The following is a 26,965-nucleotide window of genomic DNA, read 5'->3' as shown; positions in this document are numbered from 1 at the left end:
ACCAGGCACGGACATTTTAGACGTCACACAACATTTCCCCAGACATGCCGTGATGGTGGTTGCTTCTTCGTCCTCTTCATCAAAGCCACCCGAGGCTCATGTAGCTCCTAGTCCTGGGACATATGCATTTGACATTCTTTTGATTAAATAAACAAGTTTGTTCCTCATAGTAAATGGGACAGGCATCTGTCTGACATTCACAAAACTATGAAAGAGTAGCATAATTTAAAAAACACTCACGCATCTCTTATCATTGAAGTGCCCTGTAAAACCATTCCTACCCCGCTTCGTGGTGTTGGTGTTGCTTGAACCCAATTGGATGTACAACAGCTTTTGTCCAGCAGAGAGAGCCAGAGAAAGCAAGTGCCAGAGTGTCTGAAGAGTCAAGAGCATTGTTTAGTCAAAATTTTGGAAAACTGCAGAGTAGGAGAGTTCTAAGTGCCGTCCTAGAAAGCAAAAGCTTACAGCACCTAGTATTCCCAGGAGGTCTCCCATCCAAGTACTAACCAAGCCCAACTCTGCTTAGCTTCTGAGATCAGACAGGTTCAGGCGCACCAGAGTGGTGTGGCCGTAAGCAACAGCCCTCACCAGGCACGGACATTTTAGACGTCACACAACATTTCCCCAGACATGCCGTGATGGCGGTTGCTTCTTCGTCCTCTTCATCAAAGCCACCCGAGGCTCATGTAGCTCCTAGTCCTGGGACATATGCATTTGACATTCTTTTGATTAAATAAACAAGTTTGTTCCTCATAGTAAATGGGACAGGCATCTGTCTGACATTCACAAAACTATGAAAGAGTAGCATAATTTAAAAAACACTCACGCATCTCTTATCATTGAAGTGCCCTGTAAAACCATTCCTACCCCGCTTCGTGGTGTTGGTGTTGCTTGAACCCAATTGGATGTACAACAGCTTTTGTCCAGCAGAGAGAGCCAGAGAAAGCAAGTGCCAGAGTGTCTGAAGAGTCAAGAGCATTGTTTAGTCAAAATTTTGGAAAACTGCAGAGTAGGAGAGTTCTAAGTGCCGTCCTAGAAAGCAAAAGCTTACAGCACCTAGTATTCCCAGGAGGTCTCCCATCCAAGTACTAACCAAGCCCGACTCTGCTTAGCTTCTGAGATCAGACGGGTTGAGGCGCACCAGAGTGGTGTGGCCGTAAGCAACAGCCCTCACCAGGCACGGACACTTTAGACGTCACACAACATTTCCCCAGACATGCCGTGATGGTGGTTGCTTCTTCGTCCTCTTCATCAAAGCCACCCGAGGCTCATGTAGCTCCTAGTCCTGGGACATATGCATTTGACATTCTTTTGATTAAATAAACAAGTTTGTTCCTCATAGTAAATGGGACAGGCATCTGTCTGACATTCACAAAACTATGAAAGAGTAGCATAATTTAAAAAACACTCACGTATCTCTTATCTTTGAAGTGCCCTGTAAAACCATTCCTACCCCGCTTCGTGGTGTTGGTGTTGCTTGAACCCAATTGGATGTACAACAGCTTTTTGTCCAGCAGAGAGAGCCAGAGAAAGCAAGTGCCAGAGTGTCTGAAGAGTCAAGAGCATTGTTTTGTCAAAATTTTGGAAAACTGCAGAGTAGGAGAGTTCTAAGTGCCGTCCTAGAAAGCAAAAGCTTACAGCACCTAGTATTCCCAGGAGGTCTCCCATCCAAGTACTAACCAAGCCCGACTCTGCTTAGCTTCTGAGATCAGACGGGTTCAGGCGCACCAGAGTGGTGTGGCCGTAAGCAACAGCCCTCACCAGGCACGGACATTTTAGACGTCACACAACATTTCCCCAGACATGCCGTGATGGTGGTTGCTTCTTCGTCCTCTTCATCAAAGCCACCCGAGGCTCATGTAGCTCCTAGTCCTGGGACATATGCATTTGACATTCTTTTGATTAAATAAACAAGTTTGTTCCTCATAGTAAATGGGACAGGCATCTGTCTGACATTCACAAAACTATGAAAGAGTAGCATAATTTAAAAAACACTCACGTATCTCTTATCATTGAAGTGCCCTGTAAAACCATTCCTACCCCGCTTCGTGGTGTTGGTGTTGCTTGAACCCAATTGGATGTACAACAGCTTTTTGTCCAGCAGAGAGAGCCAGAGAAAGCAAGTGCCAGAGTGTCTGAAGAGTCAAGAGCATTGTTTTGTCAAAATTTTGGAAAACTGCAGAGTAGGAGAGTTCTAAGTGCCGTCCTAGAAAGCAAAAGCTTACAGCACCTAGTATTCCTAGGAGGTCTCCCATCCAAGTACTAACCAAGCCCGACTCTGCTTAGCTTCTGAGATCAGACGGGTTCAGGCGCACCAGAGTGGTGTGGCCGTAAGCAACAGCCCTCACCAGGCACGGACATTTTAGACGTCACACAACATTTCCCCAGACATGCCGTGATGGTGGTTGCTTCTTCGTCCTCTTCATCAAAGCCACCCGAGGCTCATGTAGCTCCTAGTCCTGGGACATATGCATTTGACATTCTTTTGATTAAATAAACAAGTTTGTTCCTCATAGTAAATGGGACAGGCATCTGTCTGACATTCACAAAACTATGAAAGAGTAGCATAATTTAAAAAACACTCACGCATCTCTTATCATTGAAGTGCCCTGTAAAACCATTCCTACCCCGCTTCGTGGTGTTGGTGTTGCTTGAACCCAATTGGATGTACAACAGCTTTTGTCCAGCAGAGAGAGCCAGAGAAAGCAAGTGCCAGAGTGTCTGAAGAGTCAAGAGCATTGTTTAGTCAAAATTTTGGAAAACTGCAGAGTAGGAGAGTTCTAAGTGCCGTCCTAGAAAGCAAAAGCTTACAGCACCTAGTATTCCCAGGAGGTCTCCCATCCAAGTACTAACCAAGCCCGACTCTGCTTAGCTTCTGAGATCAGACGGGTTAAGGCGCACCAGAGTGGTGTGGCCGTAAGCAACAGCCCTCACCAGGCACGGACACTTTAGACGTCACACAACATTTCCCCAGACATGCCGTGATGGTGGTTGCTTCTTCGTCCTCTTCATCAAAGCCACCCGAGGCTCATGTAGCTCCTAGTCCTGGGACATATGCATTTGACATTCTTTTGATTAAATAAACAAGTTTGTTCCTCATAGTAAATGGGACAGGCATCTGTCTGACATTCACAAAACTATGAAAGAGTAGCATAATTTAAAAAACACTCACGTATCTCTTATCTTTGAAGTGCCCTGTAAAACCATTCCTACCCCGCTTCGTGGTGTTGGTGTTGCTTGAACCCAATTGGATGTACAACAGCTTTTTGTCCAGCAGAGAGAGCCAGAGAAAGCAAGTGCCAGAGTGTCTGAAGAGTCAAGAGCATTGTTTTGTCAAAATTTTGGAAAACTGCAGAGTAGGAGAGTTCTAAGTGCCGTCCTAGAAAGCAAAAGCTTACAGCACCTAGTATTCCCAGGAGGTCTCCCATCCAAGTACTAACCAAGCCCGACTCTGCTTAGCTTCTGAGATCAGACGGGTTCAGGCGCACCAGAGTGGTGTGGCCGTAAGCAACAGCCCTCACCAGGCACGGACATTTTAGACGTCACACAACATTTCCCCAGACATGCCGTGATGGTGGTTGCTTCTTCGTCCTCTTCATCAAAGCCACCCGAGGCTCATGTAGCTCCTAGTCCTGGGACATATGCATTTGACATTCTTTTGATTAAATAAACAAGTTTGTTCCTCATAGTAAATGGGACAGGCATCTGTCTGACATTCACAAAACTATGAAAGAGTAGCATAATTTAAAAAACACTCACGCATCTCTTATCATTGAAGTGCCCTGTAAAACCATTCCTACCCCGCTTCGTGGTGTTGGTGTTGCTTGAACCCAATTGGATGTACAACAGCTTTTGTCCAGCAGAGAGAGCCAGAGAAAGCAAGTGCCAGAGTGTCTGAAGAGTCAAGAGCATTGTTTAGTCAAAATTTTGGAAAACTGCAGAGTAGGAGAGTTCTAAGTGCCGTCCTAGAAAGCAAAAGCTTACAGCACCTAGTATTCCCAGGAGGTCTCCCATCCAAGTACTAACCAAGCCCGACTCTGCTTAGCTTCTGAGATCAGACGGGTTAAGGCGCACCAGAGTGGTGTGGCCATAAGCAACAGCCCTCACCAGGCACGGACACTTTAGACGTCACACAACATTTCCCCAGACATGCCGTGATGGTGGTTGCTTCTTCGTCCTCTTCATCAAAGCCACCCGAGGCTCATGTAGCTCCTAGTCCTGGGACATATGCATTTGACATTCTTTTGATTAAATAAACAAGTTTGTTCCTCATAGTAAATGGGACAGGCATCTGTCTGACATTCACAAAACTATGAAAGAGTAGCATAATTTAAAAAACACTCACGCATCTCTTATCATTGAAGTGCCCTGTAAAACCATTCCTACCCCGCTTCGTGGTGTTGGTGTTGCTTGAACCCAAGTGGATGTACAACAGCTTTTTGTCCAGCAGAGAGAGCCAGAGAAAGCAAGTGCCAGAGTGTCTGAAGAGTCAAGAGCATTGTTTTGTCAAAATTTTGGAAAACTGCAGAGTAGGAGAGTTCTAAGTGCCGTCCTAGAAAGCAAAAGCTTACAGCACCTAGTATTCCCAGGAGGTCTCCCATCCAAGTACTAACCAAGCCCGACTCTGCTTAGCTTCTGAGATCAGACGGGTTCAGGCGCACCAGAGTGGTGTGGCCGTAAGCGACAGCCCTCACCAGGCACGGACACTTTAGACGTCACACAACATTTCCCCAGACATGCCGTGATGGTGGTTGCTTCTTCGTCCTCTTCATCAAAGCCACCCGAGGCTCATGTAGCTCCTAGTCCTGGGACATATGCATTTGACATTCTTTTGATTAAATAAACAAGTTTGTTCCTCATAGTAAATGGGACAGGCATCTGTCTGACATTCACAAAACTATGAAAGAGTAGCATGATTTAAAAAACACTCACGTATCTCTTATCATTGAAGTGCCCTGTAAAACCATTCCTACCCCGCTTCGTGGTGTTGGTGTTGCTTGAACCCAATTGGATGTACAACAGCTTTTTGTCCAGCAGAGAGAGCCAGAGAAAGCAAGTGCCAGAGTGTCTGAAGAGTCAAGAGCATTGTTTTGTCAAAATTTTGGAAAACTGCAGAGTAGGAGAGTTCTAAGTGCAGTCCTAGAAAGCAAAAGCTTACAGCACCTAGTATTCCCAGGCGGTCGAACCCCAAAGTCCCTATGCCGACCAATCATTGAGCGCTGTGGAGCAAGTTGAGCAGCTGGACAGCCAATCATTGAGCAAGCTCCTTGCTCAACAGTCCAATCAGATCGCTGCACTGGCTAGCGTCATGAGACCTTCCTCACTGACTGAGGCTCTGATCGACATCGCTAACGGGAACACATCGGTAAATTTAATCTTTGTAATATTTATTTAGCAAAAAAGAAGAAAATTGAAATGAAAACCATACGATCAACAAGCTATAGACATAATTGCTGTCTTTTAATCAGGAAGAGTAGCGATAGCGTCATTGCAGGGGGAGAGGCGGGGCAGCAACTCACGTATGGATGCTAGTGAAAGTTTCCACGTAAAATTTCATCTGTACCGGACTATAATCTCTATAAACTTTTTTTTTTATTTATTTTTTTTATAAAAATCTATGTCAGAAGTTTTGCTTGAGCGTGGATGGTTAGAGCAGGTCCCTTTTTAATTTGTTTTCCATTCGTTTTTTCATGTTACTTGGTACTAGTTTACACAATATATTCTTACATACATTAAAATATAAGTCAGATGTGATTTCCAAATGATTATTCACCACATTTGTAAAACTTTCACCTCCTTTAATGTTTATCCCATTGTGCAGTATAAAAATAAGAAGCTTCTCTGAAATCTATTTCTATTTTTTATTATTATAATTTTTATTGTTATTATTATTATTATTATTATTATTATCATTAGGTATTCACAATGGAATTGGAAGGCCACAAGTGCAGCGTGTGTGACAGGACTTTCTCTGTGAAGTCCAACCTCACTCGGCACATGAAGCTTCATGGTCCAAAGGAGTGTCTGTGTGAGGTGTGTGGGAGAGGCTTCTCTCAGCAGCAGCAACTCAGGAGTCACGTGAAGCAGCACCTCTACCCTTTCCTCCGCCTTTACAGGCCGGGGGAGGCCAAGCTGCAGTGCACCGATGCAGCCAAGGCTGTAGCAGCTGCCCCCTCCAAAGCAGTAGACCCCACCTCTCTTGATCCAGAAAAGGTGGAGGCTGCTGCCAAAAAAGCCGGTGGGGAAATGTGGAGAGGGCTGCTAGTTGTGACCTTTGGTAAATATGCAGGGCAGACTTTCAGGTGGCTGCTGGAGAACGACGTGGGATGGGTGACATGGCTGCTTTCTGAGTACTGCCAGAAGGGAGAAAAGAACCAGCTTCTCAAGTGGCAGAAGGAGCGACTTCTGGAGTACGTCAGAGAGTTCCCGCCTGTCACCTTCCATCTAGACAAGCGCTTGGAGGTAATGCAGATGTTCTCACTCTGAATACAATAGCTTTATAATAATGTTTGTGTATAATGTAAATGTAACACACCTTCATTAATAAAACGAAAAATGCTTACAACACTTTGGTTTGTTCATCAACTAAATTTCTAGTTGGTGCAGAACTTTGTACGTGTTTATCCTAAAGTTATTGTTTTTTTTTCTTCAGAAAAAGAGGTCAAGAACTGATGGAGAAAAGGCTGCTGAAGCTGGCATGTCTGATTTTCAGTCAGACTATGCCAGCGATGCTGAGCTGTTGGCTGCTGCTGGTAATTATCATGCAACACGCTATTTTTACACTAACATGTTCTTACTGCTGACAAGGAAATTATTCAAAACTTTTATTTAAATACACAGTGTGAAAATGTCACATTTTATGTTGCCAAAGACTGACTACGGTAGGCTTAGTATTTCACTTTAAATTGTTGCGGTGGTGATGGTGAGGAATTTTACGACATGTTATCTTGTGTTATATGTTTCATTTTTGACATTTAAAAATCCTATTTTCCATAAGTCTTTGAACTAAAGCCAGTCTTTTCTTTTCAAATCCTAGTATACTGATAAAGTTTATTGTCCTATATGTTTGTGTCTGCTAATATGGTCACATCTTAAGCAGTGTGTTGAATTTATTTATTTCCTCTGCCCAACTTGAACTCAAAATCCATCTCCACCTTCATTGCACGGGAGGAGAAGAAAGCCAACTTCAGGGCGACTGTCATCCCTAAAGTGAAGCTCCACCGCAGAGTGCTGTCTGACGCACCAATGCCAGCCGCTCCAACGCTCCCGGCTTCCCTGCCAGCTCCAGGCCGACCTCAGGTCCAATACCTGAGCCTTCCTCATGTGGCTGGGGAAAGGCATGGCCAGAAGCAGAGGTAAGCTGTTTCAGAAATATGGACCCTTTATTGAAATAGGTGGATTTATCAGCTGCATATTTAAACTATCTCTAGACAACTATGTGTGTTGTTGAGGTTTTATGATATTCCTCATGAATATAGAAACTCATCACCACATTTATTTTTATTTCTACAGGTTAGGAGAACCACAGAGGAACATCCAGCCCAAACCCCCGGTGGCCACTTACATCCCCCCCCAGAGTGTCTGCAGCCCCGGTCCTGGTCGTGGTTCCTGCTCAGCCACAGGCGGCGTCGATGATGCTCTGTGGAACCTCCAGCGTTCAGAGCTTCGTACCTTCAGCTCCACCTCCTGCGCTGACAGCCAGGCCAACCAAGCCTCATAAATCCTTGAGGCCTTGCGGGGCCTGCAAAGTACCCCAGTGTGGTGGACAGAAGAGGCGATACACACCCTCCAGAAACAAAACTGCTGGAAGTAGCCAAAAAATATTTAGCTTTTGCCCAGCAACAAGGAGATCCACCACTTCTGGCTTTGAAGGCATTGTTTATGACAGCTTTGAGCATTTCAAGAAGTTTGTAGACAGTGAACTTGAAAAGAAACAAGTTAACTAAAGAGTTTGTGTTTTGGGAGAGACTACATTGGCCAGAAATCTCCCTAAAATAATCAGTTAAAAAAATTGTTTATATTGTTTTGTAACTTTTGTTTCTCTCATTGTTATTTATGTTATATTTGTGTATATTTTATTTGTTTTTGTATTTAATTATTTTTTAATTTATTTGTGGTTGAAGAAATAAAACTTTTCATAAATATAAATACTCTGTCTAATTCAATTTATATTTAGGTCATTTTGTCTTGGTTCCCCAGTAAACGAGTCCAGAATAAACAGCATCTCATTGTGTTCATCTGCATGTGACATATATATAAAGTTCTTGACAGTGAGGAGAAAAAGCAGGAGTAGTTAGTTTTTTAGCCTGACAGTCACTAGAAACAGAAACATAAAAAGGAAAATAAATATCAGTTTATTCATAAGATTTAAGAAATTTCATTATTAAGTCAAAAGCAAATACTTTTGCATAATTCCATATGGTTTCTAGTCTAGAAAAACAACAACAAAGAGCACAGGGCATGTGACAGAGGACAACAGGGCCTGTGATCTGTCTTTTTTATTTTTTTTTCCTTAGAGATCAGGGCCCAGGATAGGGACTTTGGGGGGTCATGGGCCATTCCCAGGAGGTCTCCCATCCAAGTACTAACCAAGCCCGACTCTGCTTAGCAGCTGAGATCAGACGGGTTCAGGCGCACCAGAGTGGTGTGCCCGTAAGCAACAGCCCCCACCAGGCACGGACACTTTAGACGTCACACAACATTTCCCCAGACATGCCGTGATGGTGGTTGCTTCTTCGTCCTCTTCATCAAAGCCACCCGAGGCTCATGTAGCTCCTAGTCCTGGGACATATGCATTTGACATTCTTTTGATTAAATAAACAAGTTTGTTCCTCATAGTAAATGGGACAGGCATCTGTCTGACATTCACAAAACTATGAAAGAGTAGCATAATTTAAAAAACACTCACGCATCTCTTATCATTGAAGTGCCCTGTAAAACCATTCCTACCCCGCTTCGTGGTGTTGGTGTTGCTTGAACCCAATTGGATGTACAACAGCTTTTGTCCAGCAGAGAGAGCCAGAGAAAGCAAGTGCCAGAGTGTCTGAAGAGTCAAGAGCATTGTTTTGTCAAAATTTTGGAAAACTGCAGAGTAGGAGAGTTCTAAGTGCCGTCCTAGAAAGCAAAAGCTTACAGCACCTAGTATTCCCAGGAGGTCTCCCATCCAAGTACTAACCAAGCCCGACTCTGCTTAGCTTCTGAGATCAGACGGGTTCAGGTGCACCAGAGTGGTGTGGCCGTAAGCAACAGCCCTCACCAGGCACGGACACTTTAGACGTCACACAACATTTCCCCAGACATGCCGTGATGGTGGTTGCTTCTTCGTCCTCTTCATCAAAGCCACCCGAGGCTCATGTAGCTCCTAGTCCTGGGACATATGCATTTGACATTCTTTTGATTAAATAAACAAGTTTGTTCCTCATAGTAAATGGGACAGGCATCTGTCTGACATTCACAAAACTATGAAAGAGTAGCATAATTTAAAAAACACTCACGCATCTCTTATCATTGAAGTGCCCTGTAAAACCATTCCTACCCCGCTTCGTGGTGTTGGTGTTGCTTGAACCCAATTGGATGTACAACAGCTTTTGTCCAGCAGAGAGAGCCAGAGAAAGCAAGTGCCAGAGTGTCTGAAGAGTCAAGAGCATTATTTTGTCAAAATTTTGGAAAACTGCAGAGTAGGAGAGTTCTAAGTGCCGTCCTAGAAAGCAAAAGCTTACAGCACCTAGTATTCCCAGGAGGTCTCCCATCCAAGTACTAACCAAGCCCGACTCTGCTTAGCAGCTGAGATCAGACGGGTTCAGGCGCACCAGAGTGGTGTGGCCATAAGCAATAGCCCTCACCAGGCACGGACACTTTAGACGTCACACAACATTTCCCCAGACATGCCGTGATGGTGGTTGCTTCTTCGTCCTCTTCATCAAAGCCACCCGAGGCTCATGTAGCTCCTAGTCCTGGGACATATGCATTTGACATTCTTTTGATTAAATAAACAAGTTTGTTCCTCATAGTAAATGGGACAGGCATCTGTCTGACATTCACAAAACTATGAAAGAGTAGCATAATTTAAAAAACACTCACGTATCTCTTATCATTGAAGTGCCCTGTAAAACCATTCCTACCCCGCTTCGTGGTGTTGGTGTTGCTTGAACCCAATTGGATGTACAACAGCTTTTGTCCAGCAGAGAGAGCCAGAGAAAGCAAGTGCCAGAGTGTCTGAAGAGTCAAGAGCATTGTTTTGTCAAAATTTTGGAAAACTGCAGAGTAGGAGAGTTCTAAGTGCCGTCCTAGAAAGCAAAAGCTTACAGCACCTAGTATTCCCAGGAGGTCTCCCATCCAAGTACTAACCAAGCCCAACTCTGCTTAGCTTCTGAGATCAGACGGGTTCAGGCGCACCAGAGTGGTGTGGCCGTAAGCAACTGGCCGTAAGCAACAGCCCTCACCAGGCACGGACATTTTAGACGTCACACAACATTTCCCCAGACATGCCGTGATGGCGGTTGCTTCTTCGTCCTCTTCATCAAAGCCACCCGAGGCTCATGTAGCTCCTAGTCCTGGCACATATGCATTTGACATTCTTTTAATTAAGCAAACAACTTTGTTTCTCGTTGTGTTTTATTTTCGGGTTATTATGCCCAAATCTGGAGGTAGGGATTGTGATTACAGGGTTAGTCAATTCAGGTGCGCTTGATTGCCAAAACCTGAGCTGTCCCCAGGTATGTGCAGTTTTTCGTCCAGCAGAGGGAGCCAGATTCTTTATTTTTGATTTGACCACGGTTTGACCTTTTGCTCCTCAAAGACAATGAATGCAACAGTGGGGCAGCCACTTGCCTGAAGAGCATTTTCTCTACATTTCATCTACTGTGTCTGAAATCAGAGATGAAAGTTGCCTAAATTGTAGAAAGAGGAGTGACCCTCGGCGCTTACTGCTAGTGCACTTCCACGGTGCGGGTGTTGTCCAATGTCCCGGCAGGACTCTCACAGACGTATTTGAAGAGAAGGTGCCAGAGTGTGTGAAGAGTCAAGAGTATTAGTTTGTCAAAACTTTGGAAAACTGCTGAGTGGAAGAGTTCTAAGTGCCGTCCTAGAAAGCAAAAGCTTACAGCACCTAGTATTCCCAGGAGGTCTCCCATCCAAGTACTAACCAAGCCCGACTCTGCGCCAAAGCTGGGGAACAATAGTCTACCTAGAGGGGGGAAGAATGGAGGGAAGGGGGAAGAAAGAGGGGGAAGAAAAGGGGGAAGAATGGAGGGAAGGGGGAAGAAAGAGGGGGAAGAAAAGGGGGAAGAAAGAGGGGGATCCTAAGGTCGTGGGTTCGATCCCAGCCGTTGTCATCTTATGTTTTAATGAAAGTGTCTCCCATAATTAACATTTTTAAGTGTCAATGAACGTAACCTGATGTTTTATGTTAAAAACATGTAAAAAAAATGTTTCTTTGTGTGGAAATAGTGTAAATTAATACACAGAACTTTTTATTTACCCACAAAGTCTTCTTTTGAAAATTTTATTGATTAGCAGCTTATTTATTTTTGTTTTCTGATCCAGTCACATTTTAAAATAAATGTACATTTCCATTATACTTTATACTATATGCATGATACAGTATTATTTAATTTTATTAATCTATGCAGTTTATTTTCCACAGCAAAATAGCAGCTCAAACTATAGTATTTTTAAAGCATATACCTTTCCTAAAGTACGTGCTGAGTGAAGTGACTAATATATTGTTCGTTGTGTATGCATATTATTGAATAAGTAGAGGCTCATATTTATTCATAGTAAAAGACCATAGACCTTATCTGTTTCAAAGAACCAAATGTTTATTTATAAACAATACAAAACACAGTGAATTAAACATTTTAACAGACATTTATTTATTTTTTTTAATTCCTTCCAGCCACTGCTCTTTTGTCAGGCTTTCAGTAGAGGGACAGTAAATGTGCCCTCTATATTGGCTGTGTCCCGTTTCAAGGATTCTATACTGACCACATTTTTTGCACGTGTTGTGTAAAACTTTGCGGGTCAGTTTTCGGGGTGCTCTAATTGGGGGAGTGAAGGAAGATTTCGGAGCCGGAGCAGGGGCCAGAACAGGAGCTGCAGCAGGGGTCAGCACAAAAGCCATAGCTGGGGCCAGAGCAGGAGCTGCCGCAGGTGCCAGAACAGGAACAGGTGCAGGAAGGGTGGAGAAGGTCCAACAACTCTGTTCCTGTCGGGCAGTGGGGATAACAGGACCCTGTGAGGCAATTGGAGCAATTGCCACTAGCTGAGGCCTTTTGGGTGGGGCAGGGAGAAGCGGTCGCTGTCCTGATGGATTTTTTGCATCAGCAAATTGTAGCTTTCTTTTTAATTTTGCCTGTCCCACAGTGTTAGATGGTAGGCTGTATATATGACTTGGCCCTGAATGTGGTATGGCATAATGGGGACGTATATTGGCAGGGAGAAGTGGGTCGGCAGCTACAGAAAAACGGCTAGGAAGGTTTAGCCCTTGTTGCATTAAAGCAGTTTCCTGCCGTTTCACCCTTTTGTTATGCCACTGAACCAGGGTGGTGTAGCTCACATCCACTAACTGCAAGTTAGACTGCTGCATGACAGCGCCGTTTGCTAAAATGAGTTGCCTGATCTTTCTGTAATCCTGAAGGATCAGATCCCATCTAGAGATTGTGCCTGTCCCTCTTTTTTTTGGACTACGGTGGATGTTACAGAGGCGAACAAAGATGGTCTCCACCAGGCGGCAGCAGTCTGGCCATTGGGCAGATGGGGCTGTGGTTGTTAAGGCATGTCGCTTCACACTTTCAACCCCAGGGGTGAATTCCTGCCTTTTTTTGGGGGATCTAAACCTTCCAGTGTTCAATTTATCTTGGTGCCTTGCAGCAAATACCACCCTCTCCTTGTCAAACTCCAACAGGTCCTGCCACAGAGCGACAATGCTGCTCACCTAAACGGGGAAATAATATAACTTTACATTAGGACACAACAAAGTGCTAGTCAAGTGATGGGTGTGCATAGTGCATGCATGCAGCAAGCAACAACACATGTAACTGACCTCCTGGTTGTTCAGTGCCACAGAGGTTTTGTTCCTCAGCTCCACCAGATACTCAGCCAAGCTGTCCACTTTGTCCAGGCCTGGTATTCCTGACTCATCCACACTCTAAAAAACATAACCAACATAATAGATATTAGTTAAACCACATTTTGTTAAAGTTGTATTTATCTACTATTATACAGTTTACTATGTATTCACACCTCTGACATAGGGCCAGCAATGGCAGGCTGGTTGGAGCCAATAATCTGTGAGGTGGCAGCAGGATGGCTGGTGGCAGCAGGCTGTGAGGTGACACCAGGATGGGAGGTGGCAGCAGGATGGGAGGTGGCAGCAGGATGGGAGGTGACACCAGGATGGCTGGTGGCAGCAGGATGGCTGGTGGCAACAGGATGGGAGGTGGCAGCAGGATGGCTGGTGGCACCAGGATGGGAGGTGGCAGCAGGATGGCTGGTGGCACCAGGATGGGAAGTGACACCAGGATGGCTGGTGGCAGCAGGATGGCTGGTGGCAACAGGCTGTGAGGTGGCAGCAGGATGGCTGGTGGCACCAGGATGGGAGGTGGCAGCAGGATGGCTGGTGGCACCAGGATGGGAGGTGGCAGCAGGATGGCTGGTGGCAACAGGATGGCTGGTGGCAACAGGCTGTGGGGTGGCAGCAGGATGGCTGGTGGCAGCAGGATGGCTGGTGGAAGCAGGCTGTGAGGTGGCAGCAGGATGGGAGGTGACACCAGGATGGCTGGTGGCAGCAGGATGGCTGGTGGCAGCAGGATGGGAGGTGACACCAGGATGGCTGGTGGCAGCAGGATGGCTGGTGGCAGCAGGATGGGAGGTGGCAGCAGGATGGCTGGTGGAAGCAGGCTGTGAGGTGGCAGCAGGATGGGTGGAGGGAGCAGGGGGAGCGAAGGCTTCGAGCCGTGAGGTGGCAGAGAAAAGGGCATCATCTTGAAGCCCTGATACCAGCAATTCCATAGCTTCATCCACAAAGCCTTCATCTTCCTCTGCTTCAGTTGCCTCCACATCTTCCAGAAGCCCATCAGTCTCTTCTGAGTCCAGCTGTGGTTTAAGTGGCTTTCCTGTTTGATCCAATAGGTAGTCAACACCCAGCAACTCACCTATGGAAAAATAACACCCAAAGATAGTAAAATTGTTCTTTACACATTATATACATATTAGTGATTCAGTCATACAATAGTTTAACTTAATTTCAATTCAATTTTCAATTCAATTTTATTTATATAGCGCCAAATCATGAAACATGTCATCTCAAGGCACTTTACAAAGTCAAGTTCAATCATATTATACAGATTGGGTCAGATTATACAGATTGGTCAAAAATGTCCTATATAAGGAAACCAGTTGATTGCATCAAAGTCCCGACAAGCAGCAGTCACTCCTGGGGAACCGTAGAGCCACAGGGAGAGTCGTCTGCATTGTACATGGCTTTGCTGCAATCCCTCATACTGAGCAAGCATGAAGCGACAGTGGGAAGAAAAACCACCCATTAACGGGAAGGAAAAACCTCCGGCAGAACCGGGCTCAGTATGAACGGTCATCTGCCTCGACCGACTGGGGTTACAGAAGACAGAACAGAGACACAACAAGACAGACAAACAAGCACAGAAGCACACATTGATCTAGTAATCTGTTCTACATTAGATGGTAGTAGCGGGTGAGCCGTCTTCTCTGGATGATGTCACAGTTAACAGAACGCCAGACCAGGTGTACCTACTATGAAGAAAAAGAGAGAGAGCAAAAAGTTAAAAGCTGAAATGACGACAGTCATTTCAATGTAATACAATGCAAAACTGGAGAACAGTAGACTGAAGAACAGTAGAAATCAGTAGAGTGAGAAAATTAGACCCTGATGTCCTCCAGCAGCCTAGGCCTATCACAGCACAACTATAGAGATAGCTCAGGGTATGAGCCACTCTAACTATAAGCTTTGTCAAAAAGGAAAGTTTTAACATTAGTCTTAAAAATAGATAGGGTGTCTGCCTCACGGACCAAAACTGGGAGTTGGTTAAAACTTAACAGTTTTTCCCTTCACAGATTTCAACTTGAAATACCTGTATATTTTGCTGGAGGTGTGAAGTTTGGTACGTATTCTCGTCCAAGCACATTGAGGCTGTTTTTGTTGATACACTGAGTCATGTCCCCAGCGTATGTGAGAAGACATGATGGCTTGCTGCTCACTGCTGCAGTGGCTCGATCCTGGTTCCACCTGTTAAGGCCTTCCAGGAGATAGAGCTGGAAATTAAGTTGGTTTGCACTGGTTCCTGAAAGAAACGAGCAAAAGAAAAATCACGGTCAAGCCTTTGAATAAATTCTGGTTGATCCAGTTCTGATATAAAATATAGCTAAGTGGTGTAATCATGCTAGAGAGTGACTTACCTGGAATAAACCTGTTCAGATGGCAGTGAAATGACTCGAGAGATGTTGATCCTCTAGCACAGCGGTATCTGGTGAGCTTGATGCCACTCTTGTTGATGCTGCCGACTTCAGTGTACAACTGAATTCCTGGAACATCCTGGATGCATTTTACGTGGCGTTTTTGCACACACCAGATGTGAGCCATCCTCACCTCATCCAGCAGAGGGACACCCATCAAGTCTCTTCCTTTTGGGCCCCTCAGCTGCTCCAGCAGTTGTTCAATTTGTAGAACAGTTGTTTCCTCTCCCCGAGTCCTCCTGCGGCAGAAAGTACTCAACTCTTTTTTTGAGATTTGGCTGTCCACCATGGAGCTGGTTAATCCTGGTCTCTGTTCTTGCTGGAGCTGCTTTGCCTTTGCTCTCCTGAGTAGGTCAAGGTCCCCTGCATCCCACTCAAAGATACAGGAGGACAGAGCCCTCATGAACGCAGGATACAATGGATGAGCATCCGTCGTGCATCCTACAGCCAGCCGCCGCATGAAATGCCAGATGTCAAGCCGGATATGGAGATCTGGCCACTGTCCAAACCTGGCTTGTAGCTTGCTCAGTCCCTCTGTCTTACAGCAGCCACAGTCCACATAAAGCACCTTGGGAGGTGCAACCCCAGCCTGGCGGTACCGCTCCATCAGGCCAGCAGCCATCCTGTCCAGTCCTGGACCTTCCTGCACAGTCAGGACACTATTTAATATTTGGCCCATCTCGTTGCTAACTGAAGACACCCACAGAGCCGTTCCTTTGCTGTGTCCTGCCAGCTTCTTTGTGATCTAAAATAAAAATGGGATTGTAAATCAAACAGTTTATCTTGTTTATAGAAGCCACTGAGTGCCCTGGATTTCATAGCCTCTTTTTATGTACTTTGTACAATTAACATTTCACAAATAGTTATAAGACAAGTTTAATTGTTTGCAAAAAAAATGTGTGATCCCAAACCTTTTAAAACGTGTGTATTTAATAATGTCTCCGTTTCTTGGAGGATCTAATAATAGTACTGAGGATGATAATAATTGTTATTTGCATTACACTGTTACTAACCTTTTTTGTGGAGTCCAACTTTAAGATGGTGCCCAAGGTGGATGTGATGCTAGCCTTGATGTGGTCTATGCGAGACAGGATGTCTCTGCCATACACAGACAGCAACCAGCGATCTGTGGGGACGTCAGCAGGCTCTGGGGGCTCCTGGCACACAACTGGAAAAAGGCTGGGCCTATTAACAAAGTTAGAGCACTCTTCAAAATAGTGCCCCAACCTATCTAGCCATTCTTCCCCGTGATTTTCTTTCAGTTGTTTCAGCAGCCGTGCAGAGCTGTAGCCCTGAGTCCGGTCCCGCATCAGGCGAATGACCCGTATGTCACAGGCATACCTGGAATTCAGAACAATAAGTTGTTTAGTTTATAGCTCCATCTACAGGTAATTTATTTTCATCATGCCTCGAGTGTCCATTTTACTGAATGTTTTACTTACTTTTGGGTCAGGATAAGCCGGAACAGTTTTTGGTGTGGCAGGTCAAGCTGATCCCGGATGGTCTGAGATGTTGATATATAAGTCAGATTGCACCCACTGCACCTGAGTGTCTCTGTCACCAGCAGGTAAAACCGGTCAATGTCCAGGACCTTCCTAGCCCTTTTGTGGATTCCAGCACCTGTGAGATGCTTCCCACAAGCTCGGCAGAACACGCTGACCTTCCATTGGTGATAGGGCATCCACACCAGGAGCCGATGAGAAAAAAAACGATCAGGTGTTGGCACCTGGTGGTAGATCAGGGCTGGCCTGGGAGGCTCATACCAGAGCTTTAAATCTGGGCGTAGTTGGCGGGAGCGAAAGAGGGTATTGGCGATCCATCTTTGGTCCTGAACAGGGATGGTTTTCCTCATCTCATTGGGCAACCAGAAAGAAGCTGCATCCCCAGCTGCAGCTGATAACAGAGAGGTTGAAGGTTCTTGCTGAAAACAAAAGAAGAGATTTAGAAATCTGCATAAATGTCTTATTAAAGATTACCTATATCTGCATTAATTTAATGAATACATACTGCTGTACTCACAGATGAAACTGTCTCGCAGGTGTGTGCTGGCCCAACGCTAGGGCTCCTCACGGAGGATGGAGAGGGACTTGGACTCCTCACAGAGGATGGAGAGGCGCTAGATGTCCTCACAGAGGATGGAATAGGACTCCTCACAGAGGATGGAGGGGGGCAAAAGGTCATCACAGAAGATGGAATAGGACTCCTCACAGAGGATGGAGAGGTGCTAGATGTCCTCACAGAGGATGGAGAGGTGCTAGATGTCCTCACAGAGGATGGAGAGGCGCTAGATGTCCTCACAGAAGATGGAATAGGACTCCTCACAGAGGATGGAGAGGCGCTAGATGTCCTCACAGAGGATGGAGAGGCGCTAGATGTCCTCACAGAGGATGGAGGGGGTGTTGGTGTTTTCCGGGCCACCAAATTGGGCTTCAGTGAATCCGACAGAGACCCACCAAAATGGGATTTAGTGAACTGAAATAAACATATGTACACTTGTGAAGTAAATACAATATAAATAACTGTATCAAAACTAGCATAACAAAATGTTTTGTTCAAAAACTGATATTAAAGTTTGTTGCACAAAGCAAAATGAATCATATGAAGTATTTAGTAGACAGACAAAAACATTTACCTTTGACAAAGATGGAGGGCACCTAAAGAACATTCGTGAGGCTGTAGATGATACAGCAGACGTTGATGGGGAACCCACAGAGTGTGAGGTCACAGGAGGAGGAGGAGGCTGCAGTGCAGGCTACAAAAACATAGATATTTTAAGTGTAAAAGCCATCATCCAGCAGAATTGTAAAAGACATGACATGGCTATAAAATTGAAGTGATTGTAGTCAGAATTTACTTTAAACCAGATTACCTTAGCAGCATGAAAGCCACAGTCACAGGTCGCAGACCCTCCAAAAAGGGTGGTCTGACCGCGGGCTTGCATGGGGCATTTATCTATCTGAAACAGTATAACATCATCTTATTAATGACAATTACTCATGTCTATTCGTCTTTATGGTGGCTGCACTTTACCTTCTGATAGAGATCATGCCATTTCTTCTGTCTTGGGGCTGGTCTATTTCCAGCATTTGTTGGCCAAACCCCATTGCTGGCAAATGATTTAAGCCTTGCCATCCATTCCCCATCTCCCATACCTTTATGGCTCTTTGTCTTGGAGCTCATCTAAAGAAAACATTAGAAATGAGAAGAATCAAATGTAATAAATCAATAATGCACCTTTTGAACAACACAATAAGGATGACATTAAAGGATTTAAACACTTCAGAATCAGAATCGGAAATACTTTAATAATCCCAGAGGGAAGTTATTTAAATGCAATCATTTTATCCATAAATCTAAAGTTATAAAAGTAATTGTATACTGATTTTTCCCTTGCACAAATACAAGACATTTTTAAATTACAAAAATAGCTAAGTTATATTATTTCCAAACTCTGTGCATGTCTAGTATTTAAAATTACAGAGCTTCTTAGAACAGATTTATAAAATGTTTGTTATACAGCGTCCTTCAGAACGTGATATCGTTATACCACTATTTTATATGATCCATAACATATTTGTAGCTGGTGCTAAGAAAGTAACATTTCTTTCAACGGATGAGTACAATAAGCAGTATGAACGGACACTTACAGTAATATTGCTTCAACCAATTTTCCGACAGTTACTTTGAAAAAAAGCCAACGTGTTTTAATTTGTTTTCGTCGCTAAAATGCGACGTTTCTTTCAACGAAATGATACAATATTCAGTGGGATCGGACACTTACAGTAATATAAGTTGGGAAAATATTGTTTCTACATATTTTTAGCATGAAGCTAACGTGTTTTGATTTGTTTTCGTCTGAAGCAAGAGAATAATATATTATTTCTAGCTGACGAGCGGCAAACAATATATTAAAATGCAACTTTTTTCAGCGGAAGGATGCAATAAATAGTATGAACGAATACATACAGTAATATTGATAACTTCTACTCTTCCAACGGTTACTTTGGGACGAAAATATCACTCTTCCGACGCTTACTCTGGAACGAACCTAAGTTGTTTTTTTTTTCTTTTTTTTCGTTTTTTTTTTTTCCCCCCCTTCCCCTGTCTGACGGGGGCTTTACCGTGATTGGCTGGCCATCATTGTCACGGTCATTGTTGTGAGAGATTGATTGGCGTGGCCATTGTGAGGCGGTGTGAGACTGGCTGAATATTCAATGTGAGAATGATGAGGGGCGAACACTATTGGGTGAGAAACGCCGACTAACGTGAGCCAGGTAGCTTAGCTTCTGAGATCAGACGGGTTCAGGCGCACCAGAGTGGTGTGGCCGTAAGCAACAGCCCTCACCAGGCACGGACATTTTAGACGTCACACAACATTTCCCCAGACATGCCGTGATGGTGGTTGCTTCTTCGTCCTCTTCATCAAAGCCACCCGAGGCTCATGTAGCTCCTAGTCCTGGCACATATGCATTTGACATTCTTTTAATTAAGCAAACAACTTTGTTTCTCGTTGTGTTTTATTTTCGCGTTATTATGCCCAAATCTGGAGGTAGGGATTGTGATTACAGGGTTAGTCAATTCAGGTGCGCTTGATTGCCAAAACCTGAGCTGTCCCCAGGTATGTGCAGTTTTTCGTCCAGCAGAGGGAGCCAGATTCTTTATTTTTGATTTGACCACGGTTTGACCTTTTGCTCCTCAAAGACAATGAATTCAACAGTGGGGCAGCCACTTGCCTGAAGAGCATTTTCTCTACATTTCATCTACTGTGTCTGAAATCAGAGATGAAAGTTGCCTAAATTGTAGAAAGAGGAGTGACCCTCGGCGCTTACTGCTAGTGCACTTCCACGGTGCGGGTGTTGTCCAATGTCCCGGCAGGACTCTCACAGACGTATTTGAAGAGAAGGTGCCAGAGTGTGTGAAGAGTCAAGAGTATTAGTTTGTCAAAACTTTGGAAAACTGCTGAGTGGAAGAGTTCTAAGTGCCGTCCTAGAAAGCAAAAGCTTACAGCACCTAGTATTCCCAGGAGGTCTCCCATCCAAGTACTAACCAAGCCCGACTCTGCTTAGCTTCTGAGATCAGACGGGTTCAGGCGCACCAGAGTGGTGTGGCCGTAAGCAACAGCCCTCACCAGGCACGGACATTTTAGACGTCACACAACATTTCCCCAGACATGCCGTGATGGCGGTTGCTTCTTCGTCCTCTTCATCAAAGCCACCCGAGGCTCATGTAGCTCCTAGTCCTGGCACATATGCATTTGACATTCTTTTAATTAAGCAAACAACTTTGTTTCTCGTTGTGTTTTATTTTCGGGTTATTATGCCCAAATCTGGAGGTAGGGATTGTGATTACAGGGTTAGTCAATTCAGGTGCGCTTGATTGCCAAAACCTGAGCTGTCCCCAGGTATGTGCAGTTTTTCGTCCAGCAGAGGGAGCCAGATTCTTTATTTTTGATTTGACCACGGTTTGACCTTTTGCTCCTCAAAGACAATGAATGCAACAGTGGGGCAGCCACTTGCCTGAAGAGCATTTTCTCTACATTTCATCTACTGTGTCTGAAATCAGAGATGAAAGTTGCCTAAATTGTAGAAAGAGGAGTGACCCTCGGCGCTTACTGCTAGTGCACTTCCACGGTGCGGGTGTTGTCCAATGTCCCGGCAGGACTCTCACAGACGTATTTGAAGAGAAGGTGCCAGAGTGTGTGAAGAGTCAAGAGTATTAGTTTGTCAAAACTTTGGAAAACTGCTGAGTGGAAGAGTTCTAAGTGCCGTCCTAGAAAGCAAAAGCTTACAGCACCTAGTATTCCCAGGAGGTCTCCCATCCAAGTACTAACCAAGCCCGACTCTGCTTAGCTTCTGAGATCAGACGGGTTCAGGCGCACCAGAGTGGTGTGGCCGTAAGCAACAGCCCTCACCAGGCACGGACATTTTAGACGTCACACAACATTTCCCCAGACATGCCGTGATGGTGGTTGCTTCTTCGTCCTCTTCATCAAAGCCACCCGAGGCTCATGTAGCTCCTAGTCCTGGGACATATGCATTTGACATTCTTTTGATTAAATAAACAAGTTTGTTCCTCATAGTAAATGGGACAGGCATCTGTCTGACATTCACAAAACTATGAAAGAGTAGCATAATTTAAAAAACACTCACGTATCTCTTATCATTGAAGTGCCCTGTAAAACCATTCCTACCCCGCTTCGTGGTGTTGGTGTTGCTTGAACCCAATTGGATGTACAACAGCTTTTTGTCCAGCAGAGAGAGCCAGAGAAAGCAAGTGCCAGAGTGTCTGAGGAGTCAAGAGCATTGTTTTGTCAAAATTTTGGAAAACTGCAGAGTAGGAGAGTTCTAAGTGCCGTCCTAGAAAGCAAAAGCTTACAGCACCTAGTATTCCCAGGAGGTCTCCCATCCAAGTACTAACCAAGCCCAACTCTGCTTAGCTTCTGAGATCAGACGGGTTCAGGCGCACCAGAGTGGTGTGGCCGTAAGCAACAGCCCTCACCAGGCACGGACATTTTAGACGTCACACAACATTTCCCCAGACATGCCGTGATGGCGGTTGCTTCTTCGTCCTCTTCATCAAAGCCACCCGAGGCTCATGTAGCTCCTAGTCCTGGCACATATGCATTTGACATTCTTTTAATTAAGCAAACAACTTTGTTTCTCGTTGTGTTTTATTTTCGGGTTATTATGCCCAAATCTGGAGGTAGGGATTGTGATTACAGGGTTAGTCAATTCAGGTGCGCTTGATTGCCAAAACCTGAGCTGTCCCCAGGTATGTGCAGTTTTTCGTCCAGCAGAGGGAGCCAGATTCTTTATTTTTGATTTGACCACGGTTTGACCTTTTGCTCCTCAAAGACAATGAATGCAACAGTGGGGCAGCCACTTGCCTGAAGAGCATTTTCTCTACATTTCATCTACTGTGTCTGAAATCAGAGATGAAAGTTGCCTAAATTGTAGAAAGAGGAGTGACCCTCGGCGCTTACTGCTAGTGCACTTCCACGGTGCGGGTGTTGTCCAATGTCCCGGCAGGACTCTCACAGACGTATTTGAAGAGAAGGTGCCAGAGTGTGTGAAGAGTCAAGAGTATTAGTTTGTCAAAACTTTGGAAAACTGCTGAGTGGAAGAGTTCTAAGTGCCGTCCTAGAAAGCAAAAGCTTACAGCACCTAGTATTCCCAGGAGGTCTCCCATCCAAGTACTAACCAAGCCCGACTCTGCTTAGCTTCTGAGATCAGACGGGTTCAGGCGCACCAGAGTGGTGTGGCCGTAAGCAACAGCCCTCACCAGGCACGGACATTTTAGACGTCACACAACATTTCCCCAGACATGCTGTGATGGCGGTTGCTTCTTCGTCCTCTTCATCAAAGCCACCCGAGGCTCATGTAGCTCCTAGTCCTGGCACATATGCATTTGACATTCTTTTAATTAAGCAAACAACTTTGTTTCTCGTTGTGTTTTATTTTCGCGTTATTATGCCCAAATCTGGAGGTAGGGATTGTGATTACAGGGTTAGTCAATTCAGGTGCGCTTGATTGCCAAAACCTGAGCTGTCCCCAGGTATGTGCAGTTTTTTCGTCCAGCAGAGGGAGCCAGATTCTTTATTTTTGATTTGACCACGGTTTGACCTTTTGCTCCTCAAAGACAATGAATGCAACAGTGGGGCAGCCACTTGCCTGAAGAGCATTTTCTCTACATTTCATCTACTGTGTCTGAAATCAGAGATGAAAGTTGCCTAAATTGTAGAAAGAGGAGTGACCCTCGGCGCTTACTGCTAGTGCACTTCCACGGTGCGGGTGTTGTCCAATGTCCCGGCAGGACTCTCACAGACGTATTTGAAGAGAAGGTGCCAGAGTGTGTGAAGAGTCAAGAGTATTAGTTTGTCAAAACTTTGGAAAACTGCTGAGTGGAAGAGTTCTAAGTGCCGTCCTAGAAAGCAAAAGCTTAAAGCACCTAGTATTCCCAGGAGGTCTCCCATCCAAGTACTAACCAAGCCCGACTCTGCTTAGCTTCTGAGATCAGACGGGTTCAGGCGCACCAGAGTGGTGTGGCCGTAAGCAACAGCCCTCACCAGGCACGGACATTTTAGACGTCACACAACATTTCCCCAGACATGCCGTGATGGTGGTTGCTTCTTCGTCCTCTTCATCAAAGCCACCCGAGGCTCATGTAGCTCCTAGTCCTGGACATATGCATTTGACATTCTTTTGATTAAATAAACAAGTTTGTTCCTCATAGTAAATGGGACAGGCATCTGTCTGACATTCACAAAACTATGAAAGAGTAGCATAATTTAAAAAACACTCACGTATCCTCTTATCATTGAAGTGCCCTGTAAAACCATTCCTACCCCGCTTCGTGGTGTTGGTGTTGCTTGAACCCAATTGGATGTACAACAGCTTTTTGTCCAGCAGAGAGAGCCAGAGAAAGCAAGTGCCAGAGTGTCTGAGGAGTCAAGAGCATTGTTTTGTCAAAATTTTGGAAAACTGCAGAGTAGGAGAGTTCTAAGTGCCGTCCTAGAAAGCAAAAGCTTACAGCACCTAGTATTCCCAGGAGGTCTCCCATCCAAGTACTAACCAAGCCCGACTCTGCTTAGCTTCTGAGATCAGACGGGTTCAGGCGCACCAGAGTGGTGTGGCCGTAAGCAACAGCCCTCACCAGGCACGGACATTTTAGACGTCACACAACATTTCCCCAGACATGCCGTGATGGTGGTTGCTTCTCGTCCTCTTCATCAAAGCCACCCGAGGCTCATGTAGCTCCTAGTCCTGGGACATATGCATTTGACATTCTTTTGATTAAATAAACAAGTTTGCTCCTCATAGTAAATGGGACAGGCATCTGTCTGACATTCACAAAACTATGAAAGAGTAGCATAATTTAAAAAACACTCACGTATCTCTTATCATTGAAGTGCCCTGTAAAACCATTCCTACCCCGCTTCGTGGTGTTGGTGTTGCTTGAACCCAATTGGATGTACAACAGCTTTTTGTCCAGCAGAGAGAGCCAGAGAAAGCAAGTGCCAGAGTGTCTGAAGAGTCAAGAGCATTGTTTTGTCAAAATTTTGGAAAACTGCAGAGTAGGAGAGTTCTAAGTGCCGTCCTAGAAAGCAAAAGCTTACAGCACCTAGTATTCCCAGGAGGTCTCCCATCCAAGTACTAACCAAGCCCGACTCTGCTTAGCTTCTGAGATCAGACGGGTTCAGGCGCACCAGAGTGGTGTGGCCGTAAGCAACAGCCCTCACCAGGCACGGACACTTTAGACGTCACACAACATTTCCCCAGACATGCCGTGATGGTGGTTGCTTCTTCGTCCTCTTCATCAAAGCCACCCGAGGCTCATGTAGCTCCTAGTCCTGGGACATATGCATTTGACATTCTTTTTGATTAAATAAACAAGTTTGTTCCTCATAGTAAATGGGACAGGCATCTGTCTGACATTCACAAAACTATGAAAGAGTAGCATAATTTAAAAAACACTCACGTATCTCTTATCATTGAAGTGCCCTGTAAACCATTCCTACCCCGCTTCGTGGTGTTGGTGTTGCTTGAACCCAATTGGATGTACAACAGCTTTTTGTCCAGCAGAGAGAGCCAGAGAAAGCAAGTGCCAGAGTGTCTGAGGAGTCAAGAGCATTGTTTTGTCAAAATTTTGGAAAACTGCAGAGTAGGAGAGTTCTAAGTGCCGTCCTAGAAAGCAAAAGCTTACAGCACCTAGTATTCCCAGGAGGTCTCCCATCCAAGTACTAACCAAGCCCAACTCTGCTTAGCTTCTGAGATCAGACGGGTTCAGGCGCACCAGAGTGGTGTGGCCGTAAGCAACAGCCCTCACCAGGCACGGACATTTTAGACGTCACACAACATTTCCCCAGACATGCCGTGATGGCGGTTGCTTCTTCGTCCTCTTCATCAAAGCCACCCGAGGCTCATGTAGCTCCTAGTCCTGGCACATATGCATTTGACATTCTTTTAATTAAGCAAACAACTTTGTTTCTCGTTGTGTTTTATTTTCGGGTTATTATGCCCAAATCTGGAGGTAGGGATTGTGATTACAGGGTTAGTCAATTCAGGTGCGCTTGATTGCCAAAACCTGAGCTGTCCCCAGGTATGTGCAGTTTTTCGTCCAGCAGAGGGAGCCAGATTCTTTATTTTTGATTTGACCACGGTTTGACCTTTTGCTCCTCAAAGACAATGATGCAACAGTGGGGCAGCCACTTGCCTGAAGAGCATTTTCTCTACATTTCATCTACTGTGTCTGAAATCAGAGATGAAAGTTGCCTAAATTGTAGAAAGAGGAGTGACCCTCGGCGCTTACTGCTAGTGCACTTCCACGGTGCGGGTGTTGTCCAATGTCCCGGCAGGACTCTCACAGACGTATTTGAAGAGAAGGTGCCAGAGTGTGTGAAGAGTCAAGAGTATTAGTTTGTCAAAACTTTGGAAAACTGCTGAGTGGAAGAGTTCTAAGTGCCGTCCTAGAAAGCAAAAGCTTACAGCACCTAGTATTCCCAGGAGGTCTCCCATCCAAGTACTAACCAAGCCCGACTCTGCTTAGCTTCTGAGATCAGACGGGTTCAGGCGCACCAGAGTGGTGTGGCCGTAAGCAACAGCCCTCACCAGGCACGGACATTTTAGACGTCACACAACATTTCCCCAGACATGCCGTGATGGTGGTTGCTTCTTCGTCCTCTTCATCAAAGCCACCCGAGGCTCATGTAGCTCCTAGTCCTGGGACATATGCATTTGACATTCTTTTGATTAAATAAACAGTTTGTTCCTCATAGTAAATGGGACAGGCATCTGTCTGACATTCACAAAACTATGAAAGAGTAGCATAATTTAAAAAACACTCACGTATCTCTTATCATTGAAGTGCCCTGTAAAACCATTCCTACCCCGCTTCGTGGTGTTGGTGTTGCTTGAACCCAATTGGATGTACAACAGCTTTTTGTCCAGCAGAGAGAGCCAGAGAAAGCAAGTGCCAGAGTGTCTGAGGAGTCAAGAGCATTGTTTTGTCAAATTTTGGAAAACTGCAGAGTAGGAGAGTTCTAAGTGCCGTCCTAGAAAGCCAAAAGCTTACAGCACCTAGTATTCCCAGGAGGTCTCCCATCCAAGTACTAACCAAGCCCGACTCTGCTTAGCTTCTGAGATCAGACGGGTTCAGGCGCACCAGAGTGGTGTGGCCGTAAGCAACAGCCCTCACCAGGCACGGACATTTTAGACGTCACACAACATTTCCCCAGACATGCCGTGATGGTGGTTGCTTCTTCGTCCTCTTCATCAAAGCCACCCGAGGCTCATGTAGCTCCTAGTCCTGGGACATATGCATTTGACATTCTTTTGATTAAATAAACAAGTTTGCTCCTCATAGTAAATGGGACAGGCATCTGTCTGACATTCACAAAACTATGAAAGAGTAGCATAATTTAAAAAACCCTCACGTATCTCTTATCATTGAAGTGCCCTGTAAAACCATTCCTACCCCC

The 26,965-nt window shown here is 45.1% G+C and overlaps 2 protein-coding genes, 16 non-coding genes and 5 pseudogenes across 20 annotated transcripts; 1 reads left to right on the top strand and 22 right to left on the bottom strand.

Moving 5' to 3' along the window:
* Positions 1 to 458: 458 nt before the first annotated feature.
* On the bottom strand, positions 459 to 576 carry LOC118560698. The gene has a single exon (XR_004929538.1). It is a non-coding gene; the product is annotated as a 5S ribosomal RNA (ribosomal RNA).
* A 468-nt stretch (positions 577 to 1,044) lies between these two features.
* Positions 1,045 to 1,162, bottom strand: LOC118560648 (annotated as a pseudogene).
* A 469-nt stretch (positions 1,163 to 1,631) lies between these two features.
* On the bottom strand, positions 1,632 to 1,749 carry LOC118560664. The gene has a single exon (XR_004929504.1). It is a non-coding gene; the product is annotated as a 5S ribosomal RNA (ribosomal RNA).
* Positions 1,750 to 2,218: 469 nt separating this feature from the next.
* Positions 2,219 to 2,336, bottom strand: LOC118560694. Its single transcript, XR_004929534.1, has one exon. It is a non-coding gene; the product is annotated as a 5S ribosomal RNA (ribosomal RNA).
* Positions 2,337 to 2,804: 468 nt separating this feature from the next.
* Positions 2,805 to 2,922, bottom strand: LOC118560645 (annotated as a pseudogene).
* A 469-nt stretch (positions 2,923 to 3,391) lies between these two features.
* LOC118560662 lies at positions 3,392 to 3,509 on the bottom strand. Its single transcript, XR_004929502.1, has one exon. It is a non-coding gene; the product is annotated as a 5S ribosomal RNA (ribosomal RNA).
* A 468-nt stretch (positions 3,510 to 3,977) lies between these two features.
* Positions 3,978 to 4,095, bottom strand: LOC118560649 (annotated as a pseudogene).
* A 469-nt stretch (positions 4,096 to 4,564) lies between these two features.
* On the bottom strand, positions 4,565 to 4,682 carry LOC118560660. The gene has a single exon (XR_004929501.1). It is a non-coding gene; the product is annotated as a 5S ribosomal RNA (ribosomal RNA).
* Positions 4,683 to 5,151: 469 nt separating this feature from the next.
* On the top strand, positions 5,152 to 8,099 carry LOC118560598. Of its 3 annotated transcripts, none has more exons than XR_004929469.1 (5): positions 5,152 to 5,365; positions 5,917 to 6,462; positions 6,653 to 6,752; positions 7,174 to 7,355; positions 7,513 to 8,099. XR_004929469.1 is itself a non-coding variant. In XM_036131801.1 (4 exons), exons 1-4 carry the CDS (start codon positions 5,309 to 5,311, stop codon positions 7,515 to 7,517), a joined length of 708 nt encoding a protein of 235 aa, XP_035987694.1. In that variant the 5' UTR covers positions 5,152 to 5,308; the 3' UTR covers positions 7,518 to 8,099. The 3 variants fall into 3 exon arrangements, 1 of the variants encoding a protein (XP_035987694.1); XR_004929468.1 differs by having other exon boundaries at positions 7,171 to 7,355; XM_036131801.1 differs by lacking the exon at positions 7,174 to 7,355.
* Positions 8,100 to 9,126: 1,027 nt separating this feature from the next.
* Positions 9,127 to 9,244, bottom strand: LOC118560675. The gene has a single exon (XR_004929515.1). It is a non-coding gene; the product is annotated as a 5S ribosomal RNA (ribosomal RNA).
* Positions 9,245 to 9,712: 468 nt separating this feature from the next.
* LOC118560646 lies at positions 9,713 to 9,830 on the bottom strand (annotated as a pseudogene).
* Positions 9,831 to 10,298: 468 nt separating this feature from the next.
* On the bottom strand, positions 10,299 to 10,416 carry LOC118560636. Its single transcript, XR_004929492.1, has one exon. It is a non-coding gene; the product is annotated as a 5S ribosomal RNA (ribosomal RNA).
* Positions 10,417 to 11,869: 1,453 nt separating this feature from the next.
* On the bottom strand, positions 11,870 to 16,545 carry LOC118560599. Its single transcript, XM_036131802.1, has 8 exons — positions 16,503 to 16,545; positions 15,433 to 16,234; positions 15,108 to 15,317; positions 13,887 to 14,153; positions 13,368 to 13,795; positions 13,243 to 13,323; positions 13,043 to 13,147; positions 11,870 to 12,934 (listed from the first exon to the last, which is right to left on the bottom strand). The coding sequence occupies exons 2-8, from the start codon at positions 16,166 to 16,168 to the stop codon at positions 11,870 to 11,872; spliced, it is 2,892 nt and encodes a 963-aa protein (XP_035987695.1). The 5' UTR covers positions 16,169 to 16,234; positions 16,503 to 16,545.
* Positions 16,546 to 20,487: 3,942 nt separating this feature from the next.
* LOC118560659 lies at positions 20,488 to 20,605 on the bottom strand. Its single transcript, XR_004929500.1, has one exon. It is a non-coding gene; the product is annotated as a 5S ribosomal RNA (ribosomal RNA).
* Positions 20,606 to 21,270: 665 nt separating this feature from the next.
* LOC118560658 lies at positions 21,271 to 21,388 on the bottom strand. Its single transcript, XR_004929499.1, has one exon. It is a non-coding gene; the product is annotated as a 5S ribosomal RNA (ribosomal RNA).
* Positions 21,389 to 21,857: 469 nt separating this feature from the next.
* LOC118560697 lies at positions 21,858 to 21,975 on the bottom strand. The gene has a single exon (XR_004929537.1). It is a non-coding gene; the product is annotated as a 5S ribosomal RNA (ribosomal RNA).
* Positions 21,976 to 22,640: 665 nt separating this feature from the next.
* On the bottom strand, positions 22,641 to 22,758 carry LOC118560657. Its single transcript, XR_004929498.1, has one exon. It is a non-coding gene; the product is annotated as a 5S ribosomal RNA (ribosomal RNA).
* A 666-nt stretch (positions 22,759 to 23,424) lies between these two features.
* LOC118560643 lies at positions 23,425 to 23,542 on the bottom strand (annotated as a pseudogene).
* Positions 23,543 to 24,011: 469 nt separating this feature from the next.
* On the bottom strand, positions 24,012 to 24,129 carry LOC118560656. Its single transcript, XR_004929497.1, has one exon. It is a non-coding gene; the product is annotated as a 5S ribosomal RNA (ribosomal RNA).
* A 468-nt stretch (positions 24,130 to 24,597) lies between these two features.
* On the bottom strand, positions 24,598 to 24,715 carry LOC118560655. Its single transcript, XR_004929496.1, has one exon. It is a non-coding gene; the product is annotated as a 5S ribosomal RNA (ribosomal RNA).
* Positions 24,716 to 25,184: 469 nt separating this feature from the next.
* On the bottom strand, positions 25,185 to 25,302 carry LOC118560686. Its single transcript, XR_004929526.1, has one exon. It is a non-coding gene; the product is annotated as a 5S ribosomal RNA (ribosomal RNA).
* A 664-nt stretch (positions 25,303 to 25,966) lies between these two features.
* LOC118560654 lies at positions 25,967 to 26,084 on the bottom strand. Its single transcript, XR_004929495.1, has one exon. It is a non-coding gene; the product is annotated as a 5S ribosomal RNA (ribosomal RNA).
* A 468-nt stretch (positions 26,085 to 26,552) lies between these two features.
* LOC118560647 lies at positions 26,553 to 26,670 on the bottom strand. Its single transcript, XR_004929493.1, has one exon. It is a non-coding gene; the product is annotated as a 5S ribosomal RNA (ribosomal RNA).
* Between the last annotated feature and the right edge of the window lie 295 nt (positions 26,671 to 26,965).

The sequence above is a fragment of the Fundulus heteroclitus genome, unplaced genomic scaffold, assembly GCF_011125445.2.
Source record: "Fundulus heteroclitus isolate FHET01 unplaced genomic scaffold, MU-UCD_Fhet_4.1 scaffold_46, whole genome shotgun sequence".
NCBI classification, from domain to species: domain Eukaryota; kingdom Metazoa; phylum Chordata; class Actinopteri; order Cyprinodontiformes; family Fundulidae; genus Fundulus; species Fundulus heteroclitus.
This window is presented reverse-complemented; position numbering and strand designations above follow the sequence as displayed.